Here is a 23,876-nt window from a genome sequence, read left to right as displayed (position 1 = left end):
TCAACTGCAGTTAACTTTATGAGACCTATACAGACCCTTATATACGTCTCAACAGGACTTTTATGTATGTAGCACACTGCCACTTTTATTTATAAAAATGTTATGTCAAAATTCAGTTGAATAGTTAAATTGTCACGTGTTCCAAAAAGCACCGCAATGGGGCCAAACTAGTCTATTGGCCCTCTTCCTCCGATGGCTTAAAAGAATCATTCTCCAGCTGCTGAACACAACAATACACATTTTATATATAAGTGTCAATTAAGGATGTGGAAAGTGCAAGTTGGAAAAAGTCTCAGAAATTGTGAGTTAAGGACTGCCCATAATTTGAATATTTAAGAAGGTAAAGAATCACAGAATTTTGGTTTTCTAGTTTTTAAATATACCATGTCTAATCTGCTGCAGAAGCAGAAAGGAGCTAGTTAGTACCCACAGAAAGCCAAAAATTTGCTTGTCTAAAGTCCCCCAAGTCTACTCCCAACTTATATTCTGTCCTACATGAATTCTAAAAAAGAATTTAGCTAGCAGGGGCTTCTGCTTCTTCTCTATAATGATTAAAGTTTGGCAAACATCTTTTTGGTCTTACCTTACTTGATACAAGATGGGAATTTTCCACAGATATTTTTAATTGGAAACAAAGCAGAGCAAGAGGCCTCAAAATGAGCATATATATGGGATGAGTTTTACAGAACAAGCCTTTTATCCCAAACCTAATAAAAATTTAGATATTGCTGAATCAGCTCAAACATTGATTATGTACCTACTACATACCCGGCACTTGGTAAAGCACAAAGATTAACAGTAGATCTTCCCTCTAGAAACATATAGTTCAGAGAGAGGAATACATAAACAAAGGAATTACTATAATGTGACAAATGCTAGAATAGCCATAATCACGTATTCTTGGTTTACTAACAGGCTTGATGGAATATTTCTTTTAAATCTATTGATTTTTACTCTCCCCTCAGTCTTAATAGTATATTTTTAAGGATTTTATTTATTTGACAGAGAGAGAGATCACAAGCAGGCAGAGAGGCAGGCAGAGAGCTGGGGGAAGCTGATCAGAGAGCCCGACATGGGGCTCAATCCCAGAACCCTTGAAACCACGACCCGAGCCGAAGGCAGAGGCTTAACCCTCTGAGCCACCCAGGTGCCCCCTTAATAGTATTTATTAGCCTGTTGTCAAGGTCATGCCCTATTGATGAAACTTGCCTTCTTTGTCTTTCATACCTAGATCAAAGATGATAAAGACAGGGCACTTGCACCATCACTCATATTTCCCTTACCATGGTAGTCATTCTTTGCCAAAAAGTTCTCAAAAGCCATCTTACACAGTATACCAGGCAGTCATTAAGATTAACTGGCACATGAGATGAAACCCATCTTCTTCCTTCAATCTGGATTTACTTCCACTAGCGCCATATCTGCAGATGCTGTTTGAAACTCTCAGCATGGGGTTGCTTGCCCAGCCAAAAACACATATACTTTAATTTCTGTTAAAGCTTTTTATATTCCCTTTTGGGCCAAGCACTAATTTACTTCATATGTGAGGAAACTCAAGGTCCAAGCTCATCTATAGAGAAAAAATAACTATACGTTTCCCATATGCAATGAAAAATAACACATACCTCATTATTAGTTCTACTCACATAACATTAATACTAATTAGTATGTTTTAATTATGAACTTGAGTGCCAATAATACCTGTATATTGCAAATACAAAAACTGAGAATTAGAGAGAGTCGGGATTAGAATTCAGGCAAAGTCAAGACTCTTGAATTACTAACTTGTACCTTCTACCACCTCCACTCATTCTCTTCTCCGGATCCTTCTAAATGTTCCCAGACAAGGGTAGCACTCCTCTGAAAAGCCCTTATTTAGTTTTATTTTTTTAAAGCTTTTATTTATTTATCTGAGAGAGAGAGAATGTGTGAAAGAGAGAGCAGGAGGAGTCAGGGGGAATGTCAGAGGGAGAAGGAGATTCCCCACTGAGCAGGGAGCCTTGATGCAGGACTTGATCCTGGCACCCCAGGATCACCAGGATCATGACCTGAGCTGAAGGCAGTCACTTAACCAACTGAGCCACCCAGATGTTCCGTCCTTAGTTTTTTAAAAAGTCCTTAGTTTCCTTTATACACTATTTTAAACATATACTGAGAGTATAAACATATACATTTTAAACATATAAACATATACAGGAAAACACACAGGAAAGCAAATGTTATGACAAAACATCAACATCTCATCAATCAAGGAAAAAGCTCTCTTTGTATTCATTATACTATTCCTGCAACTTTTCTGAAGGTTTGAAATCTTTCAAAATAACAAGTTGGAGACAGAAGGGTTATAGACCTAATATTTGCTGAGTAAAGGGTCTTAAAATTATAGATGCCTTAGAATATTAATAGGACAATTTATATGTTCATTAAAACATTTTTAAAAATTTGAGGAGGGTGCAGAAAATAATGTTAGGCAATTTGAGTGATAAAGGAATATGCAGCATAAGAAAATTGTTTCTATCCTTTTGCTTTTGAGAATTAATCTCCTAATAAGAACAGCCTGACTGACTGGAATAAATGCAAAAGACAGCAGCCAGGACACACAGGCTAGATCTGGAGGCAAAGTCATATGGAAATCATAGAATTTTAAAACAGAGGTTTTTAAAATTGTCTACTTCAATCTACTCATTTAACTGATGATGGAACTCAATATCAAGCTTTAAATGAACTGTCCAAATTTCTGCAGTCTAATAGTTGCAAACTACTCCTTTCTTCTGTTTCTCATTTAGAGCCTGTGTCATTCTAATTCCTTTATTAAGTGATGAAGCCATCCCAAGATGGCCTATGAGAAAAGGGGTGGGGGGGGCAGTGAATATTATGGTGATAGATTCATTGGCCAACATGACTGAAAAAGGCATATAGGGGTCACTTAACTTTTAGAGGAACTGGCTAAAAATATTCATCTCTCAGTCATGTATTCCACTAGGTCAGCTTCATTATTAGGCTATAAGGTGGTTCTCCTATATTTCTGAGTTCATATCATCACACACCAATCCTGTAGATCAGATTTTGCTTTTCTTATAAGTCCTAGGACTAAATTTTATTGACCCTGATCAGCCTGACTTGGTCATGGTGTGTCCATCCTTTAACCAATCTCTGTGGCCATGGGAGGAAAACAAGGTCAAATGCATTTGATTTACTTAGCAATGGTCATATTTCCCAGTCCTGGACTTAGGAAAAGTCATATTCACTGAAATCACAGACTAAGAGTGGGGGAGAGTTGGATCAATTAAAAAAAAATAAAAAGCTGGGATACTGTTAACACAAGAAGTAGGTTCAGATAACAAATGGCAAAATCCAAAAATTCTACAACATCTATCCATAAGCAAAAGTGGAAAAAATAAAGGTTAAGAGAAGATAAAAATTGCCTTTTATAAAACGCCCAAAAAAAATATCTTAAGGGGAAAAGAAAGACCAATCTGTTTTCTTATACTTCAGGAAAGAATAAAGACCAATAGGCAGAGGAGAAAAGGCTACAGATTCAATTCAGTAGATGTGAAGAACTTTCTAACAATTAAAGATATCCAGTAACTGAACAGGTGGCACAATGAAGTAATGAGATTCCCATAGTTGGAAGCTTTCAAGCAGAAGGAGGGTGACCATCTGTCATGAATGTTATAGAAGGGATCTCTATATTGGGTGGGAGGTTGCTCGAAACTGACTGTTAGATTCCTTCCAACTCTAAGATTCTAAATTATTGAGAACAGCATGAATAAAAGATCCAAACCCATTCAAGAACTAAATTATTCAACAAAAGGTGATAGAACTTTCAGCTATGGAGTTGAATCCACCAGACTTTGGATGCCAGCTATCCCATTTTATAAGGAAAACAGATACAAATCTTTACAAATGTTTATTTTTAAATTACAACAGTAAAGTTAATTTTATAAGGGAGCATACCACCCTGCCCCCCCAATTTAAAAATTTTCTCTTTCATATTTGATCAATGTTTACATAATTTTACTTCTATCAGACTTATTCCCTAATGGAACAAAGCTAACTTTTGTATTACTCTTTTAATCTTCCCAGCTCCTGGGATATAGGATAGCTGGGTGGCACTGCTACCACCAACCTGTACTTTTTCATTCAGCATTATAGTAAATATATTTACTACATTGAGACAAAAATCTCCATTGTTAACATTTTAACACCTTACACATTCAGTTGTATTGGTGTATCAGATTTACTCAGCCATTTCCCTGTTGGCATTCAGGCTTCTTTGAAGTCTTCACTATAGTTCTACCATAAACATCTTTATACAAACAGGCTTTTCCCCTTTTGAATTATTTCCTACATCTGGGGTTACTGGGCCAAAGGGTATGGATATTTTTATGGTTCTGAATATGTACTACCAAAAGAATGTTAGCACTACTGGCAATAACTGAGTTTAACATTTCCTTAAGGCCATACTAGGTCCAATTCAACATTTTAAAAATTGGTAACATATATTAAGTGGTACTTTATAATTACTTTTTTTTCCCTCTGAATTGGAATAGCAATCTCAACATTTTTTTTTAGGCCAAACACAACTCTTAATTTGCATTCCGACTGTAGGGAAAGAACTCAGCAGCACATGTAGATATAAAGTCACATCAAAGAAGAGAATAAACAGTGTTAAAGTAACCAAATTAGGCCTTAGTTGGAGTCCACTCATGTTAAGCCCCATGTTAGCAAACCAAAACTTAATTTTCTCTGTTAGGCTCTCCTAGGAAATGAAGGCCTAGCTCAACCAGTCAGCACTTGTCTGCACAAGACAAGTTACCTAACCCAGCTCCAAACTTCCCTTTGCTCCAGTCAGCAAATGCCCAGTATAACTTCCCTGCTCCTCCTCATTTTGGTCTATAAAACCCTCCTGAATTGAACAAGTCTTTGGAGCTCCTTTCTGTCTGCTATACTGGATATTGCTCAATCCATGAATCACTGAATAAGCCAATACGATCCTTAAAATCACCTCAGTTGAATTTTGTTCTTTAGCAACAGCAAGTCTAAAAATTAATTCCAAGAAGGGCAAATGTCTGCTCCTCTGAATCAGAGTGGTCTCTCTGGGAAGGCTAGAGAACATTGAGCAAGCATTGGTTCAACATCTCTCTGATATAGCTTCCTGAAACTAAAGGAAGGCTAAAGAAAGTGCATGGTCTCCAATAAGTTACTTTTCCTTTAAATCCACATATATCAATCTAGAAACCATACCTTTTCCTGGGATTTTTGGTTCAGATTCCAAACGTCTCAAAAATAATTCCTCATACCAAAGGATCTGCTAAACAGAAAAGAAGCAGATAAAAAAATCATATATGAAGCAAAAATTAAAACACAGGAAACATAACAAATTAATATCATAGTAATATGAAAAAAAATCAAATTGAAAATGAAGTTTCCACAAATAACTGCACTTGTTATTTCTAAGATTATAGTACTAAATGAGGACAGATCGCTCTGATTTGTTCATTTTCCTCTGGAAAAATGTCTAAATAAGAGTGGAAGAACATTAAAAATAAGTTATTAAAGGTGTGAAAGTGAGAGATTAAAAGTTCTTATTCCCAAAGCAACTGCACAAGACACATTAGCACTACATAGGCCACTCTTTAGATAGGAATCTGTTTCTTGCCACTTACTAATTCCTTTGAAAACTCAAGGTAAATACACTAATAAAATCACAACTAAACTACACACAATTTGAGACCAACATGTCATAGTTTCCTAGGTAATAGCAAATATATTTGCCACAGATAACTGCAATAATAGCTTTTTACGTATAATATCCATATTGTACAGTCCAGTGAAAACGGCCTTCCCCTCCCATAAGATGTGGTTAAAAGTGTGCTGTCTGGGATGTAACTTGAATAATGTTTTTTGGTTTTGTTTTTGTTTTGTTTTTTATTTTTTCACAAAATGTTACTATTAGAATTTTTTTTAAAGAAGTGATTCCCTAAATCTCCAGGAAAGACCAAAGACTTTATGAACAAAAGAATCACAGTTCAAAGAGAAACTCATTCACTAAATGAAAGGTAGACAACACTAAGACAAAAGAAGAAGTTGAGACATCAGTCCTGGACGAGGATCAGAAGATTTTGGCCACTCTTTTGTGGAAGTTCTTGGATTTTGCCAGATAAACAGACCAGAATTTGAAAGAGAATAAAATGGAACCTTCTTAAGAGTAGGGACCTAGACCTGGGCCTAATGCCTAGTGGTATTCAATAAATACGTGTTAAATGACTGAATACAATTCTTGAAGAAAAAGCCTGAATCTCTGAAAGTCCAGAGAGTATATTCTAGAACCAAAGGACTTCTGTAAGACCTGACCCCCAAGATGAACAAAATTAAGCTCTATATTACTCTTTTTACCTGCCCTACTGTATCTATTCTATGCCTTCTGAATCCTCATATATAAAAGGAATTTCTGTTCACTCTGTAACCTGACTGAAGAGTGCATAGCTGCTTGACTTATCAAGTTGTCAGACACAGGCCAAAAGACGGGGAACTTTAAAATGTTAAGCTCCACAGAGTTGGCAGTAAAAGGCTGATGTTCTCTGTGCTACTATATATAATCGTAAAGCTTTTTGTAAAAAATTTATAGGCCATTATTTATAAGAAATACTACTGAGAGCCAAAGCAAAATTTCAAGAATAAAAATGTTGTCATTAGAGCAAAGCAAAGAGGCCCATCGGGTACTATTTTTGGCTTCCCATGGAGACATTTGTTTCTCATTATATATATAATATTAAATACTTTCCTCTGGGTCTTAAAAGGTTTTTAAGAAAGGAAATAAACCAGATTAATTTTCTTTCTAATTTGTAATATCCAAAGGCATATTTTCTAGTTTCTATAGTCCTGATTGCAAAAAACAGGAAACAGATCTTAAAATAAGTCTTTAAATGATGTCTGGGTGGCTCAGTCATTTAAGCCTCTGCCTTCAGCTCAGATCATGATCCCAGGGTCCTGGGATGGAGCCCAGAGCAGGGAGCCTGCTTCTCCCTCTCCCTCTGCCTGCCACTCCCCCTGCTTGAGTGCTCTCTTTGTCAATTAAAAAAATAAAAATCTCTTAAAAAAAATAAATAAAATAATTCTCTAAGTTTCTATTTTAATTCCCTCTCTGGGCCTGAAGACATTTTAATAGGAGATTCCAAATAACTCATTCTTCTCCATACATAGGCATATTAATTTTCCTTTGACAAATAGCCTGATATTTTATCTATACAATAGTCTATAATTTTCTCAAAGAAGAGGTAAAAGATATACAAAGTTTTTTGTTGTTTTTTTTTTTTTTTTAATACCCTCCAACTTCCCTTCAACAAAATGGGTAGGGTGGTTTAATGTGTGTTTTCTAACACCATCAAGCAGTTAACTCAGTTCTGACGCTATCTACCTGGAGCTAAGATCACAGATCTCACACCTTAAGAACTCAGTACCACAGACTAACCTCCTTTTGATGCCAATTGCAGGTCCAGGTTGTTACCTGTGCTTCTGACCAACTGGCTCTAAATTGGAGGTTTCCATGACCCCATCCTGGGTTCAGTGAACTTGCTGGAACAGCTCACAGAAACTTTTACTAGTCTATATATTATAAACGATAATATAAAGGACACAGATGAACAGCCAGATGTAGAGGTACATAGGACAAGATGTGTTGGAAGGGGCACTAAGTTTCCATGTTCTGTGTGAACCACTCAGCTTACATGTTCATGAGTTCACTAACCCAGAAGTTCTAAGAACCTCTGTCCTTTTGAGCTTCCAGTGGGGCTTCATTACATAGACATGATTGATTAAATCATTGACCATCCTTGATTGATTCAACTTCCAAAACCTCTCTACCCTCCTGCAGTTCAGGGGGTGGGACTAAAAATCCTAACCCGGTAGTCACCAGGATTATTCTCCCAGCAGTTATCCCCCATCCTTAGTTAACTAGAGGCTTTCCAAACATTTCCTTATTAGCATAAGAAAAGACGTTTATCATTCTCCTCCAGTAGGAAATTCCAAGGTTTTAGGAGCTCTGTTCCAACAGGATGAAGACCAAATATATGGTTGACCCTTGAACAACACAGGTTTGAACTGTGCAGGTCCACTAATGCTTGGATTTTTCATAGTACTATTAAGTATTTTCTTTCTCTTTCCTGTGATTTCTTTTTTAGTAGCATATTCTTTTCTCTAGTGTAGTTTATTTTAAGAATACAGTATATGATACCTATAACACACAAAATATATTAATCAATTATATATATGTATCGGTAAGACTTCTTTCCAGTCAACACTAGGCTAACAGTAATTCTTTGAGGAGTCAAAAGTTATACATGGGTTTTTGATTGTGCAGGTCAGTGTCCCTAACCCCTACACCTTCAAGAGTCAACTGTACATTTCTTATAAATCACAGTATCACAGGTAGTAAGGAAAAGACTAAAGAATTAGTTGTATCCCCCTTACCATCCACTGAGAGAGAAAGACCTATCCCTGCCCATTCACAGAAATATACACAAAGGCAGATACACTACCAAATACTCCCAAGGCTCCAACAACCAACACACATCGAAGAAACACCTAACAGAGACAAAGACACAGACCTTCAGAGAGATACTAGACAGAAGACAAAAGGAACAAAAGAGAGAAATGTGTATTACTTGCGAAGGATGGACGGCTACTCAGGACAGGCATCCAGCAGCACACCCAGGCACAGCCCCTGTTCCAGGGAAGAACAGAGGTACCCTGCAGGGGTGTAACTGTGTATTACACACAACCCCAACACACATGCTCCCCTCCCTCCCTCACAAACACACTTTCTTACATACACACCTTATTTCTCGCACACACTGCTTTTCTAATACTTTTACACACACACTCTCACACATACAATCTCAAAATCTCTCAGTCTGTTATGTACCTAGTCACTCTCACACAATCCAACAGTCTCACACACACACACACACACACACACTATCTCATACACAGACACTTTCTTCACACACAATCTCTCACACACACGTACATACAGTCTCTTCATGTACATTCGCACACAGTCTCACAAACACGCGCGAACACACACAGTCGCTCTCAGTTCTCACACACGCCCCCGTTGGCTCCGCCCCCGACGTGGCCCCACCCCCGGGTGTGCTCCGCCCCGGGGGCCGGGGCGGGGCGAGCCAGTGACAGGAGAGGCCGGGCAGGGCTGGTACTTCTGGCACCCTGGCCAGCGGGGCGCGCTCCAGAGACTCCAGTCTGTGGCAGCGCGGCCGATCTCCGGACGGCCCTCGGGTGGCGACCGCTGCCTCGCGTTTCACGCTTGGCCTCCTCCGGCGGCCGTCCCGGAGGCGGGAGTTGGCGACGGGATGTGCTCGGCCGGGGAGCTGCTTGGTGGCGGCGGCGGTGGCGGCGGCGGCGGCAGCAGCGGTGGGGAGCGCGACGAGGACGGGGACGCGCTGGCGGAGCGGCCGGTGGCGGGGACAGAGCCGGATTCCGGAGCGAGCCCGCGCCGACGCGGGCAGCGTCCGCTGGAGGAGCGCGAGCAGGTGAGCGGGGAGGGGGCGGCGCGGCCCGGCCGGTTTCCCGAGCCCCACCCGGCGGCAGAGGGAAGTAGACGGGCGGGCGGCGCCTGTGCTCTCTGCTCGGCGTGGGGCGCTGGTCGCTGCGGCGTTCGGGGAAGCTGCCCCGAGGAGCGGTTAGACGGCGCGCTCAGGGCCGGGCTGCGGGGCCATGCGTGCGCGGTGGTGGGTGCCCTGGGATCGCGTGTCTGGCGGGGTCAGCACAGCCCTTCTCCTGCTGTGGGGCAGAGGAGGCTCAGGCCGGCACCCGGGGCTCTGTGGAAGTACCTCCATAACGGTCACTTGTCTAAAAGCCTTACATGTAAACATTTTTTTTTCCCCAACTTCAAGTCGATACCCCTGTGCTGTGTTTTAGGGGATAGTTGCTCCCTTCCTGCCCTCCATCTTGGCATTTCTGAACACACACCTAGCGCCTCTGAAAAGGTGTGGGTGTATTTCTCTAGATATGCAATCAATGTCTGAAGGCGTGTGTAGGAGCGAGTATTACAATAGATACCTTGACAGGGACTCTCCAAGAGTAGGTTCGTCACATGAACACAAAAGAGATCTAAACTTCATTTTAAAAGTGGAAAAGCAAGAAAATTGCTTTCTGTTAGTACCAAACGGAAAGAAGTATTAGTAAGGGAAAGGAGAAGTTGGGTAATTTTTGAAACCCTCTGAATTTCTTCTCACTACATGAAGTATCATAATAAGCATTACAACATATCAGTTGTCTTCAAGAGTAGGCAAGAAATTTAATAAAAGAAACTGAGTTATACGTAGGATGGATCTTCACCAGCAAAAACAGTAATTAGACTCTCGAAAATACCTGAGATCAGCCAATCTTCAGAATCACATTAAAGAGCAGGAATTCAAATGATTATCTGCCTTTGCTAAAGCCTGTAGTGTTGGGACAGGGAATTGATACCTATCTCCTTTAATTATTCTCCATCTGTCCTTTTTGTAACATCTCACAGACTCCAATATCATCACTAAATGTATTAATAGGTAAAGTATAACTTCTAGGATTTCAACATTTCATTCCGAAAACAGAAATACCATTGCACGGGACACACAAAATATGCCTTAGCATTAGTCTCACTCACCGCGTAGAAGTGTAATTTTTCATCCTTATGACAATATAAGAAATGGCATGGTGACTGAAGCAAATAATTGGTTGCCAGGAGATCTTCCTGATTCCCTTCCTAATGCTACCCTGCTCCCCAACTATACAAACTATACCATGACTCAGTAGCTAAAGGGCTTGGTTTCCTCTTGCTTTAGTTCAACTGGAAAAGTGAAGAAAACAGCAACAGGAACTCCCTGGGTGGTGGTGGTGGTGAGGGAGATACATTCGAACTAAGGTTCTCAAAGTAAATTTTCAAATGTTGTAAGGGAGCATGTAAAATATTATTTCGTGTACACTTCTGTGGATTTTACATCATCAATATCTCCAGTCTTACCAAAATTGCTTATGGTACAAAGAAAAAGAAAAAAAATGAAATATATATACTAGAAAACATACATCCCAGCACTTTGCATACCTACTTCTATCATTCCCTGTCATGGAAATTTTTATTCCTGTATTCTTTTAAAATGGTTGAATTTTTTTTTAATATATATATTTTTTAAGATTTTTATCTACTCATTTGACAGAGAGAGAGGGAACACAAGGAGAAGGAGTGGAGAGAGGAAAAAGCCGGCTTCCCGCTGAACAGGGAGCCTGATGAGGGGGTTGAGCCCAGGACGCTGGGACCATGGCCCAAGCCATGGGCAGACACCTAACAACTGAGCCACCCAGGTGCCCCAGAAAATGTTATTTTTTATTAATGATGTATTTTTGTACTGTAAGCCCACATACACAATAATTGAGAATTACACCTGAGATATGCATTTACCACAAATGAGCACCAAAGAACTTCGCAAGAAACCAAAAATGAGTGCTTGCTTCCACAGCGCATATACTAAAATTAGAAAGAAACCAAAAATGAACAAAAAATTGGGGCAGTGCAACCCCTTGTATAAGCAGCAAGCTTTTGTGCTAAATCATTCATTGATAATATTATCACTAAGGCTTGTTTTCTTTTTTTCTCAAGTCCTACAAATGAAACTTAAAATTTTTATGCACTCCCTTGCAATGATGGTAACTGTAGATATAAAAATGTTTGAGGAAGAAGTAAATGAATTCAGTGACTATAAAATATATCCTGAGGAGTTGTTTGATTTAGTTTTTCTTTAGGGGATGGTATGTGTTTGTTTGTTATTTTAAGAGCACACAGACTCCAAATTACAAGAGAATATTTTTGAAAACTTGTTTTGCAGACTGGTTTTTAAAATTTAAAGTGACTTTTTCCACAGAAACAATGATAGACACAGAAACAAAACCAACACTAATTAGCTGGAAATGAGGCAGAGTCCCTCTTCCTGATGTCGTTTCTGCTTAGCACACTCACTTGGTGTTCTACAGTCTTAGTTAGCCTCCCGGTTGTTGAGAGAGAACTGACGGCATTCGTGGGGGCAGCAGCAAGAGACAGCACAGACTCTCCTTTTTTTCTGGATCAAGGCTATGGTGGTGCTCTTGAATGCAGTAGCTCTAGAAGACACCTGGCTTTTGCTCCTGCAGCTTCCAGTGATTTTTTTCAGCCCCTAATTTTTTGTGTTAAATACCTTTCTATTTCTATTTCCTTCACTGAGTTTTGCCCTTACCTGATAACTTGATGAAGCAGGTTTCTTCCATTAGCTATTCCCCAGGCTAAGTAAGGGTCCCTCCACATGCAACCTTTCCTTCACTGATTTTTCTTTCCATTCCTGTCTGAAAGTTCTCATGCCCTTCCTTCAGCCAGGAAGTCTCTTGTATCAGCTTTGGCTGTACAAAACCTACCTTTATCTCATTGGTACGATACCAGCTCAGAATGTATCTATAGCTTGGTATTTATTTCATGTAATACTGAAATAGTAATATAGGTATTTTCTTAATAACTAAGATTGTCAGCATTGCTTTTTTTTTTTTCTTACAATTTGTTCTTAAATGCCACTCCATCTGAGAGAAAACGAAGGTTCCTTTGTCTCTCCTGGTAGGATGATGGACAAAGGAAGCCTAGTTAAATTCAAGTATCCTTGAGGACCTGAAAGGAAGACTTGGAAGAATAGAACAGGTCCTTTAGATGAAGGAACTGTGTCAAGTTTGAAGTAGGCATCAGACATCTCAGAGAGATAACCAAGGGAAAGAGACAAAATGCCCAAAGGATTGAAGGGAGAGGGTATAACTATCCCATGGGTATGTTGTTCATTGTATGTATGAGAGATGATTCAATGATATTCGTAACTGTGACCATTAGGTGGCTTTATATAAGAGAGTCTCTGATCTATTGCATAAGTAAAAGACTAAACATCTCTAGTCCTTTTATTATATGCCTACAGTGTGAATAGCATCTGCTTAGATGTGGCAGTTCACAACTTAAATAACCTAAGATGGCCCTTCGTACCTCCTAGAGCACAGAGATCCTATTATCCTCAGACTGACTTTAGAATCATTATCTTTAGCTCTAAGGTCATTATGGTTATTGAAGTAATATACTTTGGAAACTGTAGGAATAAAGAAAACTCTAGGGAAGGAAACGAAAGCATTTGAAATCCCACTCCAAGTAACATTTTATTAAAAAATACCAGACATTTAAAAAAATATATCTCATACAATGGTATTTCTACATTCATCTCTCTCTCTCTCATATATTACTATACTTGTATATATACACACATATATTTTAACATGTTTTAATGTAATACTGAATTTGCCTTCTTGTTTTAGCTACTTAGCATGTTGTTTCATTTTCCCATGTTATGAAAAATTATTTGTAAAAATTATTTTAAGGCTGCCTAATAATACATTTTCCTACTACTGTACATTAAGGTACAAACTTTCTTTTTAAATAATGCTATAAGGAAAATCTTTCCTTGAAAATCCTCACAGTTCTACCTTGCAATAGATTCCTAGAAACGAAAGAACTAGGTCAATGTATCAAACTCATTGAAGCCTCTTGGAACATTCTAAAGGATTGCTTTCAAGAAAGATCACACCAATGTACACTCCCAGCATTGGAGTGTGAGAGTGCTGATTGGAAACCATCCATGCCTCTAATGAATGGTATAATTTATAGATTAATCTTTGCCAATTTAGTGGGTCAAAATTATCTTGTGTTATAAGATATTGCTGGAGAGGTTTACTAAACCTTTCATATATTTATTGAGCATTTGCATTTCTTTTTAATCATGTTCTTTGAACTTTTTTGACACTAAAATGTTAATCTCTTACTTCACATTGATTATAAATATTTTCTGTGCTTGCTATTGACTTTATAATTTTGTTAATGATATTTTCAATTTAAAAATGCTTTAAATTTTTATTTGCTAAAGGAATTTATTTTAGTAGTTTCATTCACACATACCACACATATACACATGCATAATGTATATACATATCTATATCTGTTCAGAGCATTCTTTCTAACTCTACAATCAGTTAAATATCCAGTATTTTCTTGTGTGTGTGTGTATTTATGGTTTTATTATTATTTTTTAAATTCTGTATGTTTTGTCTCTTTAGAATATCTTTATGTATTGGGTGGAGTTATGGAGCTAATCTGTTTTTTTCTCTGCCAATGATTGGATAATCCACTTTCTCCCTGGCTTATACAATCCTTTATAATAGTTATAAATAGTAAAATCTATATTAAGCTTTTACATTTTTGTTGGTATTGTGAACGGGATTTTTTTCCCCACAAATCATCCTTTTGCTGCTGGTTTCTAGCTACTGGCTTTTATATATTTAGTTTTTAACTAGTTACCTTTCTGAATTCTTTTATTAATTCTAATGCTAATAAATAACAGTATCTCTTAGACTTGATTCCTTTGCATCTTCTAGATATATAATCATCCAATCTATAGATAAGGTTGATTTTGCTTCCTTTCAAATGCTAATGCTTCATTTCGACTTCTTGCCTTTGTGATACCTAGAACTTTTAGATCAATGCTCATTCATACATAGGTAGATGAATAAATGAAGAAAGCTTTATAAAACCCATTGCCTGGGGCTCTTGGGTGGTTCACTCCGTAGAGCTTCTGACTCTTGGTTTCAGCTCAGGTCTTGATCTCAGGGTCCTCGGATCCAGTCTCCATCTGGCTCCGCACTCAGCGGGGCGTCAGCTGAAGAAATTCTTTCTGTCTTCCTCTCTCTCCTCTCCTCCTCCTCATGCATATGTGTGCACTCTCTCCTCTAAAATAAATTAATTAAAAATAAATAAAATAAAAGCATTTGCCAGAGTATATGTTCCACAGGATTATCTGTTTAAAAAAAAAAAACAGCAGAAAGAAGGCTTAAGCTTCCTCTTTGATCTATTAAAAATATGATCAACAGTATAAATTCTAGATCAGAATACCTGGGTTTGAGTCCTAACTCTGTGACTTACTATAACTTTGGGCAAGTTAATTAACCTCTCCAGACATCAGTTTCTTCACCTATATAAAGGGAATAATAATTGTATCAACCTTATAGGACTGTTGGGAGGATTCCATGAGTTAATGTGTATGAAGTGCTTATAGCAATCCGCAGCATATAATAATCGTATAACTGTTAGCTTTGGGGCCTGATTTTCAAACAGAATCCACACTGAAAAGAGATCTAAGAAATACAGTTTTCAAGTTTCCTAGCCTCTGCATTTAGAAAGTCACCATAGGAGGAAGGTGCTCCTATGTTTTAGGGTGCATACGAATCATCTCTTATTAGGTGCAGATTGTGATTTCCTTGGTCCAGGGTGAGGCCCAAGATTTTGCATCTCTAATAAGCACCCAAGTAATGCTTGTTGGGTCCCCCAATAACGGGTTTATGGTCAAAGGAGCGAGACTGATACAAAGTGAAGGTCAAGCAAAGCTTTATTTCGCGCCAAGCATCGAGAATCAAACTGACCATCAAACCGACCGGTCGGGGATGCACCTTACGGAGAGGGCAACAACCCCTCCCTCCCTGCCTCACAGACTAACTTTTACAGAGCAAAGGCCATGTGGTTGGGCCTGGCCACACGCAGGTGGTGAATGAGATTGTAACACATAGAGAAAGCTGCACAGTCACGCTAGGTCACCTATGGGTGGCCAATTGAATTACAATTCACCCCATAGTAGCTATTTGAACTAGCCTATCACCTTGGTCAGAATTGGCGCCCAAAAGACGGGGCCCACACTCCTTGGTAGCTAGGGAGATAGTATGCCCGCTTGACTGATTGGATGTCTCCACCTGACCAGACTCATCCCTGCATTCGGGCTGTTATCTCCACCTGACCTGACCCACCCTTGTATTTGGGCTTTGTTACCTGGGACTGGTTTTCCGGACTTGCTTTTAAGAAGTTCCCCTGGCGGGGGCAGGGTCAATTTAAGTTTTACTGCATAAACAACAAAATGGCTGTTCAACTGAGGTGGGGCCACTCTGGCTAAACAGGCCCTCACAATGCTGACGCTCTGTCCATGTACCGCATTTTCAGTGGCAAGGGAATAGAGAGGATAAGCAAGTTGGTCCATAATATTCACCATACTTGCCCTTCAACATAGTAAATACAGGTAAGGAAGTCCTTTAACTCTTCCCTAGAAAGATATATTTGAACTCTTGGTGAGGTACAAGAAGCCAACAGTAATTCCTCAAACCAGTGATTTGTTCTAGGTCCTACAACTAACTAGTCCTGGAAAAGACCAGACCCCAGGTCTCCAAATTCTAAAGCCAGTGTTTTTTCATATACGCAAAGAGGCCTCCCATATAATGGTAGAATAGTCCTGACAAAACTGCTGGTCTCCCTTAGACTGTGTAGTTCAAAACTAGATCTCTGTTTATACCTACTTCTTTTCACATTGTACTTATTTTTCATATGTGTATTATTTATCTAATAGAAGAATGTGGTCTTAAGGAATTGTGAGAACTAGTTAAGCAGTCTGTAAATCCCTTGAATCATGCCTGATGCTGGAGCTTGAGGTCCACTACGCAGGCAGTTAGGAAGGAAAGATGGATATAAATTATGGGGCAAATCAGGAGCAGCCTGGATCTTGTAAGCATGTGCTAACCCATATCCATGAAACCTTAACTGGATCCTTGACTTTTGCTGCTTCCCAGCTTGCCAGTGTGGATGACCTGCTATAGCCAGGGCCTTTTCTCAAGTAGCTAAACCCATACATCTGTATGAGTTGGAGAAGCTAGAGGAGGATCTGGGGAAAGGGGAGAAGTCACAGGCCCAAAAGCTGTGTCGCACTGACCAGGTGAGACAACAGATCAGCAACAACACACGAGCTACAGAGTGGCTGCTGCTGCCCTTCCATCCTCCAATCTTCCAGGAATCCTATGGTGCACCCTAACTTTGTGTTGAGCAGGAGTCCCACAGTCATGAAGATTTAAAGCCAAGGCTCACCACCATTAGCCTTGCTGAATGGTATGTTCTAGAGAGTGGTTCAGTCAACTGGATAGGGGTGATGCTGGGGAAAAGGAAGCCCCAAGGTCTGGATTGAAGAAACTGGATGATGTTTTCCCAAGATTTCCAGGGCCATAAGTCAGGAATTGTCATTAAAAAAAAAAAAAAAAGCCAAGGGCATGATTGTGCCTCTTGTTAAAATACAAGTTCTGACTCAGTAGAGCAGGTATTTCATTCCTCACAAGCCCTCAGATGATGCTGTCGCCACTGGTGAAAGGACTGCACTTTGAGTAGCAAGATCTGCTCTCTTTCATACTTTTTTTTTTTTCTCTTTCATACTTTTAAAAGCAGTGTTCAAGCAATAACTGTAACGAGTGTTATGAGCTTGGTGAGTTCACCCCTAAACCTCATCTTGTTCCCAAGGGCATCTTCCAATCTTTAAAGTAACTCAGGGAATAATTTTATATATGGTAGGCCTCTTTTGTTTGTTTTTACCATTATCCAGAGTGGAACCTCTAAATCAATGGCTCTTTACTTGGGCAGTTTTGCTCACAGGAGATATTGGCAATGTCTAGAGACATTTTTCATTTTGAAGACTAGCAAGATACCACTGGCATCTAAGAGAAGGAGCCCAGGGATACTGCTAAACGTCCTATAATGCACAGAACAGCCCTTTACAACAAAGCATTACTTGGCCCAAATGTCAATAGTGCCAAATTTGAGAAACCCATCTCAGAATGTATTAGGGTTCCAGCAGTTTGACTTGTCAAGAATAATTACTCTGTTAATTGAGATTTCAATGGATAGTAAAAATTATTTATTTTCTGAAGCCTATGTGCCAAACAGGTAGTCCCTCAACTGATCATTTCTCTTATCTCTTCTTCTAACAACTTCTCTTAACATTCTCTATTTTGTTCTCTCTCTCACATCCTTTTTCTGCCCCGCTTTCCTACTACCCACCTCCTTCCTCACTCTTCCTATTGAGGGTCTCATTCTCCCACTGTCTTTTATTCTTCCCTGACCTCTCAGCTACTTTCTCTTTTTCTCTCTACTACCTCCTCTCCTCTGTAGAAGCTAAGCCTTATGGAACGATGAAAAGGGTTTTGGAGTATGACAATTCTAAGTTTGAATTCTGGCTTTACTGTTTTACTAATCACTTAATCCATCAGAGACTCAATTTCCTCATTGTAACTGGTATTTTGCTTTCTTAAAGTTCTTATGAGGATTTGGTGACATTATGTATACAGAATACGTAGCATATAATAGACCTTCAATGAATATTAGCTCCTTATTTTATCCTCACCTTTCCTCTCATTTTTCCCTCTGGTTCCCTTCTTTTTTTTCCCTCTCAACTAACCACATCATAAAACTGTATTTTTAGTATATGCAATACTTAGGTTTATAGAATAAATATTACTTATGTATTGAATAAAATATTAAGATTTACTAATCTAAAAATTAACTGTTTAATATTTCTCTAAAAAAAATTAACTCACCAACCTAAAATATGTTGCATTTTGTGGAGATCTTCAGTAGATTTTTTTTTTTCAATTGTGTGTCACTTAACCTTCCTAGGAAAAAGAATATCCACCTTCCTCTGTACAGGTTATTCCCAATTTCCTATTCAACAGAAGAAGTAAAGCAAGGTTAAAGGGAAAAAATAAAAGCACCATGACCTTAGCTTGTCCTGAGAGGCCTAAGTAAAAACTCTTTATCTTTATTCCCACCTTCTTTAAGCCTTAGGACACTTTCTTCATTTTCTGCCTTCTTCTCTGGAGTTGCAATCTTATCTTGCTGTAGCAGATTCAAAAACATTAGGAGTCCTTACTAGTCATGTTTTGGTTTATTAAGTGTGTTGGATGTTTGCGTGAGGGGTGTATGTGTGTGTGTGTGTGTGTGTGTGTGTGTATGTGTGTGTATATTTAAGGGACAATATTAAGAAAAGCAAAAGAGTAGTTTCATTTCATCAGAGAAACTGAATTTCTAGTTAACGTGATGCAAAAGATATTTTCTGTCTTCTGATCTATTTTTCCCTCACATGCAGTGTTGTTGTTTTTTTTTTCCATTTAACCTCATTGGCTGCTACACCTTTTCTTGGCAAAGGAAGAGGAAATGATTGGCTTTATTTGTTGTTACTGTTTTCTTACAGCATCAACTATAGCTTATTGGTGTTCTGACCAAAGAAAAAACAAAGTGCAAATGTTTTGAACTTTATGGAAAATATAGGATAAAATTATTATTAATACTTAATATCTACTGTTATGAAATATACTGTTATGAAAATTAAATTTCTATTTATGGTTTTTACTATACTTTCTTTGATATCGTATTTTCTAACATCTCTGAGAGTTTTTAATTCTTTTTCAATTAATCTGAAAAAACTGATTTTTTTTTTTTAATCTTCCTGATCAAAATCTTACTTGAACATATGTAGACCATCTACAGAGTCAGGGAACATACATTCAATTTCCCATAACTGGCAAATTCCATCAGTCTGACTGAATTCAGAATACCTTATTTATGGTGCTCAGAAGTCTTCTAGTGACATATAACGGAAGCTATTGTTACTTCCCTAAGTTGAGAGTTAAAAAAGGAATGTCAGGGCTCCTGGGTGGCTCAGTTGGTTAAGAGTCCGACTCTTGGTTTTAGCTCAGGGCATGATCTCATGGGTTGTAGCGTCAAGTCCTTCATCAGGCTCCGTGCTTAGCAGGGAGTTTGCTTTGGGATTCTCTCCCTCTGCCCCTCCTTGCGGCTCATGTGTGCACATGCACACACACTCTCTCTCTCTCTTTCTTTCTTAAATAAATAAATGAATCTTTTTTAAAAAAGGGGGGAAGTCAATTTTAAGGAAACATGTTTGATTTTGACTACTTTGAATAGACAAGCTATTTCATCTTGTAGTAACATCTAGTGTAGTAACACCTAGACAAGCTATTCCATCTTGTAGTAACATCTAGTGCACATATAAGATATTCATGTCTTTAAAAATATACAGATTTTAGGAAAAGTACAAATTGTGGAAATTTTTAACCTATAGCTTGAATTAATTATATTCTTCATTTCATGGCCTAATACTATCTCTCATTAGTTCATGCATAGCCCTTTTTTTTCTTATTTAATTATTTTTTCATTATGTAGCAATTCTCTTCCTCTACAATAGGCAACTTTTTAAAAAGTGATCTCTACCCTCAAGGAAGGGTTTTAATTCATAATCCTGAGATCAAGAGTGGCATGCTTTACTGACTGATCAGCCAGGTACCCCATAGGCAACTTTCTAAATATGTTTAATAACTTTGGCTGAAATTGTGTGTTACCTTTTTGAATACTTGATGATTTCAATAGTATGTTTGCAAATGTGATATAACACATTGGATCCTAACTCTTAACTATAGAGAACAAACTGATGGTTACCAGAGGGAAGGTGGGGGGAGAGATGGGTAGAATAGGTAGGTGATGGGAATTAAAGAGTACACTTTTCATGATGATGGGTGAGTAACGTATAGAAATGTTAAATCACTGAGGCACCTGGGTGGCTCAGTGGGTTAAAGCCTCTGCCTTCAGCTCAGGTCATGATCCCAGGGTCCTGGGATCCAGGGCCCCCCCCCCTCAGCTCTCTGCCCAGCAGGGAGCCTGCTTCCCTTCCTCTCCCTCTGCCTGCCTCTGCCTACTTGTGATCTCTGTCTTTCAAATAAATAAATAAAATCTTTAAAAAAAATAGAAATGTTAAATCACTGTATTGTACACCTGAGACTAATATAACACTGTACGTTAACTACACTGGACTTAAAGTTTTAAAACTTAATAAAATATTGGCTCCTATTGGTTAAAATGGAAATGAATACAAATTTTAGTATTTTTGAGTTTATAATGATTTAACAGACCAATTCAATTAACTAGCCCATGGTACACCTGAAACTAATGTGTGTGTCAATTATACTTGAATAATATTTTTTAAAAACAATTTACAGTACTATATATTAGGGCTACTTGAACTGTATTTAAATTATACCTTAATAAACCAAACCAACTTAAAATAAAACAAACAAAAACGAACTAGCTGATATTCTCATTGATTTTCTCCTCAAAAAGTTTTTTTCTCCTTTACTGGATCTATGTAATTTCAGGAGATAAGTGGAAATAAATAATAAATGCTATAACTTTGCATTTAGTTAGAAATGGCAAACTAAGAGCACCTGGGTGGCTCTTAATTTCTGCTCTTGATTTCAGCTAAAGTCATAATCTCAGGGTCATGAGATTGAGCCCCACATTGGGCTCTGCACTCAGTGGAGAGTCTGGCTCTCTCCCTCTCCCTCTGCCACTCCTCCACCTCTAAAATAAATAAATAAATCTTTTTAAAAAAATGAAGAAATGGCAAACAAGTGTAAATCTAATAATAAGCATGTTATAAGTTATAATATATGATACTGCAGTTAGGTGAAGCTTTATATGGTTGGTAAATTTTTATGTTTACATATTATTATGTACACTTTGTAAGAAATGAAAATTGTGATTATATTTAATATCCAAGGAGCAGGAAAAGTGTACAACCTCACTAGAAATAAAAGAAATGCAAATTAAAACTATCAGGAATTATTTTTCACCCATCCAGTTGTTAGAGATTAAAAAGATAAGTGGTGTGTGTTTAAAGAAATTATATGACATAAGAATACACTACAGTTAAAAATATAAACTGGTTCAGTGTTTCAGAAATCTGGTATCAAACCTCATGAGTACATACTATTATTGGCCCTACTTTAAAGATGTAAAAAATGTAGCAGAGGGAGCTTAAGTAATTTATTGAAAGTGTCACAGCTAGTAAGTTGTGGAGTTGAGATTCAAACCCATGCTTAAAGCCTGAGTTTTTAACCACCAAGCTAGTGTTGGGCCATGAAGCCAATTTAGTGGATTGTGAACAGGATAAGATAGATAAAATTTTTAGAATCTATCACACATGGTATGAGTGTCATTTTTTAGATCTTTAGTTTATATGTACCAGTTCAGAGTATAAAACATATTTTTAATGTAGATGATAGTCAAGATCCCAAGTCAAGATCAAGATCATAGCTAGCTCCTTTCTGTCTCAAGGTTTTGCCTGGACTCTTTTCCCCAGCTCTTCCCTTGACAGAGCTTATATCATCAACCTAGCTGATCCCAGCTCTGCTTACCACATAGAATCTCCAACCCAGCCAACTTCTTCTGTTCCCCTATTATGTTATATTTTCTTCATAGCTTTTCTCACTATTTGAAATTATCTTAATAATTTTTTTGTTAAAATATTTATTCTCTGCCACTCTCCACTTCCCCCCTCGCACGCTCAGAAGAACATGAGAGCAGAGATCACATTTTGTGGCAAATGCTTCAATTATTTTAGCATCTCTGGGGTGTAGCATAGAGTCTGTAAAACCTTCTATCCAAAACAGCACTGCTGGTAAAAACTCAATTGATGATTTGGCTGAAGTAATGTGGCTTCCCAAGGACAATTATGACAAAAATTAGTTTCAAAAGAGAGAGGACTTTGGGGCACCAGGGTGGCTCAGTCATTAGGCGGCTGCCTTTGGCTCAGGTCATGATCCCAGGGTCCTAGGATAAAGGCCCCCATCTGGCTCCCTGCTCAGTGGGAAGCCTGCTTCTCCCTCTCCCACTCTCCCTGCTTGTGTTCCCTCTCTCTGTGTCTATCTTTGTCGAATAAATAAATAAACTCTTCACCAAAAAAAAAAAAAAAAAAAAGAGAGAGAGAGAGAGGACTTTGTATATAATAGGAACATTCTCTATTGTCAAAATCAACAGAAAAGAAACCAATAGTGTTAGTTGTACATTGAGCTAAGGATCCTGGTAAGAACTTGTAAGAATTTAGGCAAGGATTATCTTCCTTGATATGCTGTATTATAAAACCACCCATTACTGAGAAGGTGAAAGGCTAATGAGCATAGGATCTTGAAATACTAACTGATATTAACTTACGTAATTGGTCTAAATTTGCAGATTTATTTTTAATTTTTCTTGAGTTCAACATAGGAAAGATAGTAGATAAAACCCAGAACTAACATAAATTAAAATTCAGATCAGTCATTTTAATAATAGCACTGTTAAAGGATATTTTCAAGAAGAGGTAAAAGTATAGTGCTCATTAAATATAAAATGATCACACATTAAGGATTTTACTTAACTCATCATTAATGAGGGAACCAAGCAAATGTTACAGCTGATTCACAGGTGAAATAAAAAAGTCAAAAATGTATATGGAGAAAAGATATGTTGAAATAAACTTACAAGTGGAGTCAAAACTGGCTTTTTCCCATAGGCAGGGGAGGGAAAACAATTGAACTCCACTGAAACAGAATTTATTTGTGTGTCTATAGATAAGAATTATTTTTCAGTGCTATTGGTTATCTAATTATAGATGTAAAATACCTCAAAAGCTATGAAGGCTAAACAATATTCTAAACAATGCAGAATTTCCACAATTTTTTTTACTTATTCTTAATTTCCTTATAGTAATAAAGAAACAAAGTAATTTCTAAAATTTGCTACCTGGATAGATTAATTGTTGGATAGTGAGGGTACTTGATCTCTCCTCTCAGAATGCCCCGTGCTGCTAGAAAATATTAATCCTCTTCTCATCTTTTCCCATGACAATATTATATATATATATATATATATATATATATATATATATATACACACACACATACATACACACACACTTTCAATGTGCATATGAAAATACGTGACTGGGGCGCCTGGGTGGCTCAGTGGGTTAACGCCTCTGCCTTCGGTTCAGGTCATGATCTCAGGGTCCTGGGATCGAGCCCCGCATCAGACTCTCTGCTCAGCGGGGAGCCTGCTTCCCTTCCTCTCTCTCTGCCTGCCT

At 38.2% G+C, this 23,876-nt stretch overlaps 1 protein-coding gene across 1 annotated transcript in view; it reads left to right on the top strand.

The window, feature by feature from the left end:
- Positions 1–9,168: 9,168 nt before the first annotated feature.
- FAM241A (family with sequence similarity 241 member A) overlaps positions 9,169–23,876 on the top strand; it is a 37,481-nt gene continuing 22,773 nt past the window's right edge. Inside the window, exon 1 of the mRNA XM_032859812.1 lies at positions 9,169–9,551. Coding sequence (XP_032715703.1) covers positions 9,372–9,551 — 180 coding nt within the window. The 5' untranslated portion in view covers positions 9,169–9,371. The remainder of the gene's footprint in view (positions 9,552–23,876) is intronic.

The sequence above is a fragment of the Lontra canadensis genome, unplaced genomic scaffold (genome assembly GCF_010015895.1).
Source record: "Lontra canadensis isolate GAN:19392208 unplaced genomic scaffold, GSC_riverotter_1.0 scaffold1, whole genome shotgun sequence".
NCBI classification, from domain to species: Eukaryota; Metazoa; Chordata; class Mammalia; order Carnivora; family Mustelidae; genus Lontra; species Lontra canadensis.
Note: the sequence above shows the minus strand (reverse complement) of the source record. Positions and strands in the feature narration are given on the sequence as shown.